Here is a 10300-nt window from a genome sequence, read left to right as displayed (position 1 = left end):
GCTTCTCTGGCTTCTGCATACGGCGAAGATGTTAAAAATTATACTGGAGAAGAAAAGGGATGTTACTTCTGTTGTCAATTAAGATGGTCTGGAGAGATCTCAATGCAGGCAGAGGCCACTTCCCTTCTTGGCCATATGAGAACAAGTGACAAAGGACAATAAAAGACACGTAATAAAATTTCAGCTAATGACAACATGATGGCTGATGAAGCAGCCAGTGGAGTTTTGAAAGCTTGCATGATGTATTTTGTGTATTTTGGTCGACCAATAAAGGTATTGCTGTTTTGTGGATTTTGTTGTATTTTGCTGTATGGGAAACATGGCTATCCCTCAGTATGAGCTCTAGAGATACATGAGATTAAATTCAGAGTAGCTTCTTTGGAATTTTGTTGTTGTTGTTGTGTGCCTTCAAATCATTTTTGACTTACAGCGACTATCGATTAGTAAATTGGTGGTAACATAAATATCACTGAAAGGATGAGCTCACTCTAGTTGAGACTAGCATTTGGACTTAGGCAACAGCATGGCTTAGTAGATCCTAAGATCATAATTGGCCTGAAGATACCACTGAACTCTTTTGAAAATGTCACTAGAATTGCAAAGTATTCAAAACCAGAAGACAAATTAAAACACTCATCAAATTGTCCAAACAAGGATTCTTTCTTTATCTTAATTGGGTTGTCATTAGTGGTTGGGGTTTATATCCCAAAATTTAGGCGGGAAATTTGATAGTGCACAGGTAGCAGCTAATGCTAAAATGAGCAAGCTGTTTCTACAGAGGTGGGATATAAATAAATATTATTATTATTATTATTATTATTATTATTATTATTATTATTATTATTATTAGATTATTTACATATCTATGGATTCAAGCATTCACAGCTTGAAGATATTGAAATAAAAATAGATAAATTCCCAAAAGCAAAACTTGATTTTGCTGTTTTATATAAGGGACACCATTTCACTATGCATTATATTTAATGAGACTTGAGTATGCATAGATTTTGGTATCCATGTAGGGGTCTGGAACCAAACCCTGATGGATATCAAGAGCCCACTGCATAAATCTGCTTTCACTGTCGTGGCACAGGATATGCATTGTAAACTATAGAATCTTATGCATGGGACAAGTTAAACAAGACCTTAGAACTAATGTAAATTGCCTGCTTAAAATGCAGAAATGAAAAGGAAACACTCCATACCCACTTTCAACCTCTAGCCAATCTGACCTATAGAAAATGTTTGAAATTTCAATTGAAACAGCTCCCTTTCCTTAGAAAGGTCCCTGAGTATTATTTTTACCACTGCAGTAGTTAAAGAAAAGTTGCTTCAGTTAAGTGAGCAGAAGTTAAAATTATACAAAGTCGGCATGATCCAGTGCTGAATAAATACAGCTTAAGTGAAAACAAGGCAAGGCAAGGCAGACACATAGATAAAGGCAGAAGACCGTTTTATTTCGCAAAGACAAAATGCAAAGAGTGTCTCATTAAATTAATAGAAAAAAAAGAAAAGAAATGCAAAAACCCAAATTGATTTCCCCCTCCCTTCCCCATTCCACTGACTCACAGCGTTCTTCCTAAGTAACAGTGAAAGAAAGAAAGAAAGAAAGAAAGAAAGAAAGAAAGAAAGAAAGAAAAACTGATTAGGGAAGGACCCATTTCCTAGTTTTAAAAAAATTGTGCAAAACATGACAAAAGACTTTTTTGCCTTCTCAAATAAATATCCCTGTTAAATCCACAAATAGGGTGATTCCCCCCTCCCCAAATTGTTTTCCTCCTCCTTACTTGTGTGTGATGGAACTCCCAGTTTAAAATATTTTATTTAGTCCCCATGCACTTTGTAGAAAATCAGTAGAAACACAAAAGCTTGTGAATATCAGAAAAACTAGGCTCCCTTTTCCCAAAAATTTCAGGAGGCCCAGTTAGATGAAGCTCACACTCAGACAGAAAAAAAGCCAGAGAGTCTTTGCACTGTCTGTAGGTTGCATTTTGTCCCAAATATTTTGGCAATCTTCTTCTTTAATTATAAATATTGGAATTCAATAAAAAAGGTAGCTTTGATTGGATTTTTAAATAATTGTTAAGTATTTACAGCAGCTGTCCAGCTATGCTCTTTTGTTATACCAGGGTGTAAGATTTTGCGTAGGGATTGTTTCCTTTCAAGTGGCTCCGGGAGTCCAGAAGAGATTCTTGGGAGCTGCTCATTTTAGCTGCCTGTCCTAGCTCAGCTCCTTCTCGCTGAGGTAATGTTGCTACGGCACCAGCTTGCCATGACTGTCCTTCTCTTGTGGATGGAGCTTCCATAGGTATGGGCTCCAAAACTGTTGGACGCTTCAAGGTTCGGCTTTTCTGAGGTTCCAGACAGGTCTGTCCTAAACCCAGGTCTCTACTTGTGCCTGCAGCACCTCGATTTAACAAAAAGTCCATTCTAAGATACGGCGGCAAATGCATGATGTCACCTGTTCAGGGAAGAGGGGAAGCAAAAAAGAAATGAAACATGATTAGTTATTCTTTTGTAATATGCTAAGGAGGGAGGGAGAAAGAGAGAGAGATTGTGTCCTGAAAGAGCACCCCTATCTAGTCATGTAAAAACATCCCCTTCCTTGTACATCACAATAAATCAAAGAAATATCAGTCCTTGAAAATGATTGAGCTGACATCTGCAGACTACATGAGGTATTTTACTGTAGAATTAATATTCACTGGGGAAAATAAAGACCATTTCATGGACAGATAATTTTTAAAGACAACTAGAGCCAGCATGGTGTGAGTGGTCTGAGACTTGGACTAGAGACCAGGGTTTGAATCCTCCCCTGACCATGGAAACCCACTGGATGTCCTTAAGCAAGTCACAGTCTCTGAGCCTCAAAAGAAGGAAAAAGAATAACCTGCTCTGAAGTAAACTTGCCAAGAAAACCCTGTGATACGTTCACCTTAGGGTCATTATAAGTTAGAAACAACTTGAAAACGAAAAACAACAACAAAACCAATACTCAACATTCTAAAAAATTATACTCAGCAGCAGCAGCAACTGAACTGAAATACTAAATGCATAATCTACAATCCTAAAAGACTGAATTGCAATCCTAAATATATCACTATCAAAATTACAACACCCACATTTCAGCACTTCTTGCTAGGCACCAACATCGAGATTGTAAAAATGATTTAAAAGGAATGTGAAAAGCTGTAACCAATCTCAGGAAAAATAGATCCATTTATTATGGGGAAATTGTCAAAAATTAACACTGCTCACAACTGACATACATCTAAGTAAATGATGGCATGCTTGAATATAAGGTTAGACCTGGAACATGATCACAGAACATAAATTGTATATGGGCTTTCCAACAATAAATATACAGTTCTTCATCATTTTTGTGTACTTATAAAAAGTATTTCACTATGTCCTTTAGCATTGCCATTTTAAAACAGTAATTTAGTCTTGAAATGAAAAGGATCGTAATCTTGAACGCTACCTTTTTACTGTCTCCCATAATGATGCCTTATACAATAACATCCAAAATTGACAAAACAATGATGCCTTTATTTGAACAACCAAAATGCACAAAATACGTGATGCAAGCTTCCGCAGCTCCACTGGCTTCATCATCAGGCAAAGGTGTGAAAAATCAAATAGAAGGGGGAAAAAACAATTGTCAGTCACAGGCCTGGATTTTGTCAAGTGTTGTTGGTGTGTTCTGTGTTGAGATGATGTTGAGGACCTGCCTGCATAGATATGCCTTCCTCCACACCATGTTAACACAGAACAAGACACAAAAATATAGGCCTGTGGCTGACATCATTTTTTTTAAAAAAAAATTCTCCTGTATGATTTTTCACACCTTTGCTTGATGAATAAGCTAGTAGAGCCCTGAAAGCTTGGATGTGTGTTGTTTGGGTTTTTTGTTTTGTTTTTGTTGTTGTTCTAGTTACCAGAATCCCCAGTCAGCATGGGCTGCAGAATTTTAGGCAGTGTAGTTCAAACAGTAACATTTGTAAATCTGCTCCCACAAATGTTGCAGGATAAAAATCTGGCCTATTTCCTTTGTGTTCCAACAAGTGAAGCACTGTGTGCATAGTTAACAGCCCACTCCTTAATTGATTTCCTGGTATTGTGATCTGATTAAGAGTTGCAAAAATGGAAAGGGACAGAACAGGTCAAGAACTCGTGTAGGCCACAAACAGTATATGGCTAGTGGACTGGTTACCACGATTATAGGACTGAGTTCAGATGGCATGCATGTATTTGATAAAGACAGGAGACCCTTCCACATACAAATGTAGCCTTTCAAGAAACTTGTTTTAAAACACATTAATTGCTGCAGTTCTTTCAATAATGCTTTTAAAGTAACAATATGTTTAGATTTTGACTGTAGCTGCCAAAACTATATTCATATAAAACTGTAATGCATAGAAGCACAAGTCCTCTACAATATTGGTTCACTGCCACCAGCTATTTTAAAAAGACAGACATAGAGGCTAATTTGTGCCATAAACGGAAATCTTTAGACAGCAGGTTGAACTAAACACATCACCCAAAGTTTCTGTCACTGTCCAAACTAACAAAAGAGAAAGTTGCCCAGTCCTTTTAACATAAAGCAGATTCCTTAGCTGGGCTTTGTAAGAAATAACTGTGCTGTTGTTACCTAAAAGACAAACAGTTCTTACTCTAGTTCTGATTTAAAGTCATAGGGAGAGAAAATCATTCAGAGGCTTGGACAAAATCTCTGTTTATTCCTGCAGGCTTTGTTTGGCACCATATGCTTTATTGTAGCAAAGTTTCCAACACAGATGCATGGTGCACTATATTTAGCACGGTGTTTGCTTTTTGTCTAGGGAATAGACTAGCACACTGTAGCATTTACATAAGGCTACCAATTGGAAATAGAACTGTAAGTGCCTGAGGGACTTACAATTGCCAATTCATATTTCGTAAATTCTTTTCACCCTGAACACTTTGGATGTATAAAATTCATTCCAACTGAAACAAAAACTGAGGCATTGTGAGGACAAACATGGAACAATGGTACTAAGGAAGAAGGGCCAGAGATGAGACCAACATACTGAAAGCAGAAAAAAAATATTCTCAGTTTTTAATTCCCATGAAATGGCTCTATTTTTCTTTCAGGAAAACAATGAAGCGTAAGAGTAGAATATCTGGAAAATGTTGGCCTACCTACAACATAGCTGTAGGTTTAATATCCTGTGCAGTCTCTGGGGAACTTTGGGAGCTATAGATCTTTGAGAAGAGCCGGGGTCTTTCATTGCACTCTTTCCATAAATTACAGTTTCCAGGAAATATTACTGTGAAACGGTAAGAGATATAAATCTGATACGAGTGTGTGATTGGGTCTTACACTGTGTCCATATTGCATCTTCTCTGACAACTGATTTAACGTTGTAACTACATGCCAAAGGAAGACATATGAACTAGAAGAGAGAACACCATGCTACACATTTCTTTCCTGATTATAATTTTGTTTCACTTCTAGCAGTCCCATTAATTCCATTATACAGTTGTTGTTGCCTTCATTCCATTTTTCACAGAGTGATTCTTGATACAATATATATATGTAGCATGTATGTGAAATTCACTTTCCTTTAAAAAAAAATCTTACAAATAATCATGTGTAATTCTCATCTGAATCAGGACTACTATGTGGAGTTAGGGAAAATATACTTCCTCTCCCCACTTGTTTTGCTAAAGAGAAGCTAAACAGCCTTCACTGGAGGGGTCCAGATTTCAGGACATGGATTATTTTCTCTGAATCTGAGGGCAAGGGAATTTCAGGGCAAATTGTTATAGTTTTACACTTATACCCACACAATATAATAATCATAGTAGTTAATCATAATATCTGGGGCCAGGGTGGCATAGTGGTTTTAGTGCTGGACTAAGACTCTATTTCAACTTCCCACTCAATGGAAACTCACTAAGTAACCTTGGGCAACTCACTCTGTCTCAGCTTCAGAGGAAGGCAATGACAAAATCTCATCCCTCAACAAACTTTCCCAACAACCCAAGATAGGTTCAACCTAAGATTTCCATAAACTGGGATTACTTGAACTACTTGAAGAAGCTATGCACAGATACCTTAATTATTAGACACATCTGCAACTCCTCAACTGTTATTTAAATGGCATATTCTCTGCAACTGTGGTCAATATTTAATTACATTACCAGGAGCTACCTCTTGTGACATCACCCTTATCACATTACCAATGTCCATCACCTGTGACAACATAAGGGTTTGTTCCTAGTTTCAGGGTCTGGCACTGAAATCTCAGAGTCTGGAATGGTCCTGACCTGGCAGCCCTTCTCCACTGACAACAGTGGAGGCTACTGGTACTCCTTTACCCCTTTGCAGTGAGGACTTCAGGAAAACAAGTAGCTGGGGATGGAGACTCCTTTCCAGCACTCTTACCTATAAGCACTTCTGCATTGGTTATAATGGATATCTTGTCTATCTTCTGATGTCTACAGTTTTGGCCTCCTTCATTCATGTGGCACCATATTATAAGCACTACTGCTATTACTACTCCCTCAAAAGCACAAGGCCTGCCATACTTCAGACAGCTTGGATAAAGGGCTCCCATTTCATATTGTACTAAAAATAAGACTTACATCATCAGTGCTTCCTACTTCTATATGGCACAGTACAGACTGCCCCAAAGGGGTGGCCTGCACCTGTCCCTTTTCGTGGTTGATTGGGGCCAGGGCATCCTCACTGGCAGCCCTGAGGCCCCAATCCGCCATTTTTCCAGGCCAAAGAGAAGCAGCAAAATGCTGCTTCTTTTTGGCCTGGAAAAGAGGTTCCCTTGCGCCTTAGGTGCCAACGGCACTCCTGTGCTAAAGAGGAGAAAGGATTGGCCATGACAGCCCCTTTTCCTCTGCATCATTGACGTGGCCACTTGGTTGCCACACCAATGATGCGGGGGCCCAAAAGGAGCTTTTTTTCGGAGCTCCTTTCCACGCCTTCACCATGCCACTATAAGCGGCCTGGGGCGGCACAGAGATTTCACACACACACCATGCCATTTGGATGCGGTGCGTGCATGATGTCATTGTTATGCACGCCATGTGGATGGCGCCTCATAACAACGGTGCCTCCTCACACATACTAGGGTTAGGGAGCATGCAGTTGGTGCACGCTCCCTAATCCTAGTATCACCAGGAGCACACCGCTTTATGGCAGTGTGTACCAGCCCTATGTTGCAGTTGGACTGTTTTCATACCCCTCTTCAAGTGTGAAGGAGCAAAGCATGCTAAAAAAATGTTTAAGATTTCAAAGACCAGGGAACTCCTTTATGTGTAGAAATGTACAGGCAAATGCTTCTATGCTTCATATCCTTGATTACATCTTAGAGTTTATGGATGATACATCAAGTCTGAGTGAAAAGATTATTTAGATATGACATTTCTCAAACTCTCCCCTTCCTATTTTGGCTGACCTTAATGTGAGGATTAGAGCTATCTAGTGGGATGAAATAGAATTTTAAACATGGTTGCAGGAGTGACCCCCATGGCCCTTTCCCCTATACCACTACAGTAGTCTAACTGACATTTTAAATCAAGGTTGAACACACTATTCAAGAATATCTGTTATTTAGTTAGTTTTAAAGTTAGAGAATATAGCCATAACTGTGGGATAAATATGGCAAAATTTCAATTCTCATAATTGAAAAGTTAACCAATTTCTCTATAAGTAAGATTTGTCTGATTATAGGACAGTGCAGCCAAATGATAACATTTCTAGGCAAAGCTTTAAGTAATAAGATGCTTCACTGCCTTTGATGCTCTAATTACCTCTTTTCAGTTCTGTGTGTGCTTTATTAGCAATGAAAGGAAACCTTTCAACTCAAGAGCACTGAAAATGAGTGTGCTTAATATTTAATGAACTGAGGCTTAATTACTACAAAAGCTATTCAATAACGATACTTTTCTAATATAGCTTAAAACAACAGAGCTTTATATTTGGATATGAAAATTATGGGCAGCAATAATAATCCATTCAGGAATATGTCTTTTACTATATTTGAGGGTTAACCCTCATTCTCAATTTAATAATTGATTCCACTAGGAGTAAGCTGAATGGAATTAATGAATTACTTCCTAGTCTCCAGATTTTAGCTTCTCTTTGATTAAAAAGGGGGCATGTAAAATGGGAAAGTAAAAGAAGGAGAAAGAATAAATCCAGGGTTAAATCAATGGAAACCTCCTGTGCACTTCTTCCTAACTGGGTGCTATTGGTAAACTTCTCCCAGACTAGGTACTGAGGTTGTACTTGCACTGTCCTGTTTTAAAACCTGTGTGAATATCAACCAGGTATTGGAAGTTAACAGCTGAGTAGGATAATTCTGTTTATGGAACCATCAAGAAAATAGCCAACCATTGCAAAATCTTCCATCATTCAGGACTTTCTGGTAAATAAATAAACAAACCACAATTTGCCTGAAAAGCCTGTATATGTGTCTTCTTGCAGACATGTGAATGCAAAACAAAACACAACATTTTTGCATAGAAAGCAATGTATCTTTCACAAAATACCATGTTTCCTTGGTAAAACGTGTCTGTGATCAAAAAGCAATTTATGCACCAGTTTTTATGCATTGATTTTTTTTAAAAAAAAAAAACCCTGAAATTCAGCCCCTCATACATAACTTTGCCAAAACTCTCATAATATTGTCCAGCAGAGATAAAAGTTTTGAAATGAATTGTGCTTCCATTCAGTGGTGAAATAAGCACAGATTTATAACTCTAGGTAGTAGCACCAATCAGTGATTATTTCAGAGGTAACTGGTAGCTAGGTGGATGGATATGAGCTGGCTTTCAGGACAGAGCATACCCAGTATATTCATCCTACTGAATTTTTAACCCAAACTAAGCCCATGAACATACTAACAAGGTTTCCTCTGTTCTCAGATTAACTCTAGTGGTAAATAAGCTTCCTTTGACATTTTGCATTATTAAAGAATTTTCATTCAGTGTAAGCAGCCATCAGCAAGCTAGTAAAATGTAGGGTGCATGAGTGATAAGTTTAATATGTTTTCACTCCATAATCAAGTTACTGGAAGATCAGTTTTGGCATGTCCTCTTAAAAATATATGACTCAGCTTGCATGACAAATGAAGAATGGGAACTGAGCTTGTCGTATATTGTGCCTCTTCTATCATTCTTTCATGATTTATTTAGAATGTTCCAAGATTCAGATCTGAAGTTTATATTGATTTTACACAGTAAAGTTCATTTCACAGGTTTCTGCAACTTTGCTGCTGCACTTATACCAAACTATAAAAGAATCTGTGAAGGTGTTGGAACAGATAGAACTGGGTAACCAGATTCAGAGAATCTTGAATGCTCATGTGGAAACAAGACTATTTTTATAGCAGGAGAACAACCAGTGTTCCAACCACAGCCACTTTTTAAATGGCTCTTGAAGGTTTGGCTAGAGATAGTGGAATACTTTAAATGTTTTTTTTAAATCCTCTGATCCTTCCTTACTGTGGGAAGATACACTTTTTTAAGTAAATAAATCTTGCTTAGTGATAGAACTTGGAGCTTCACTTGAATGTTTTTATGGACTGAAAGAATGTGTGAGGAAAGTTGCAAAGACATATCTCAGCTTCTCACTGTCAAGCCAGACACTGACCACACCTCTGCTAGCTATCCTTTCGGTGGCTGCATGAACAGGCCATGGCTTACAGGACCAATTCAGACTGTTACAAAGCATCCAGCCAGCCTGGGAGTTGATTGGGTCACTCGTTGGGGGAAGAAGCAATAAGATCAGGTTTCCCAGCTCTCAGGGCCTGACCCTTCTCAGTATGTAAACACTACCTTGCAAAGAAAAGATTTAGGCTGACTTCCTGTTAGTGACATAGACAGGGGTAACTGAAAATTAAGCCTGAGTACTGAACTTTTTAGATCATGGCAGATGAAGATTTAGATCACCACCTCCATGAGCCACTTATGTATTTCCTGGTTGGCTGTCCCACTCCACTGCCATTCAGTGGTCAGGGGAATATAGGGATAAGGAGAAAGCCAGCCAGTCAGCCAGGTGGCTCTTTTCCTGCATCCTTTTGCAGGAAGAAAAAGGCATCCTATTGAACCTCACAGTTGTTCTCCAGAGGTCCAGAAGGACAACATTGTCTTCCTGAAAGTGGCTGCCCTCAACTTCTTATCTGACAATCTCTTTTTTAAAGGAAAAAACTCATAATACTATTTACTATTTAGGGCATAATCAGAAAAGCATCCCAAATTATGAAAAACAGTAGTAGCCATTTTCGCTATGGGGTAT

At 38.4% G+C, this 10300-nt stretch overlaps 1 protein-coding gene across 4 annotated transcripts in view; it reads right to left on the bottom strand.

The window, feature by feature from the left end:
* Nucleotides 1–1440: 1440 nt before the first annotated feature.
* Nucleotides 1441–10300, bottom strand: part of DSCAM (DS cell adhesion molecule) — a 486147-nt gene continuing 477287 nt past the window's right edge. For all 4 annotated transcript variants that reach the window (XM_089511983.1, XM_089511984.1, XM_089511982.1 and 1 more), the window contains one exon: nt 1441–2461. In XM_089511983.1, coding sequence (XP_089368109.1) covers nt 2121–2461 — 341 coding nt within the window. In that variant the 3' untranslated portion in view covers nt 1441–2120. The remainder of the gene's footprint in view (nt 2462–10300) is intronic.

Source organism: Sceloporus occidentalis, unplaced genomic scaffold, assembly GCF_023333645.1.
Source record: "Sceloporus occidentalis isolate IW3139 unplaced genomic scaffold, rSceOcc1.0.p SCAF_2, whole genome shotgun sequence".
NCBI classification, from domain to species: Eukaryota; Metazoa; Chordata; class Lepidosauria; order Squamata; family Phrynosomatidae; genus Sceloporus; species Sceloporus occidentalis.
The sequence above is the reverse complement of the archived record's forward strand: the minus strand, read 5'-3'. Positions and strand labels throughout refer to the sequence as shown.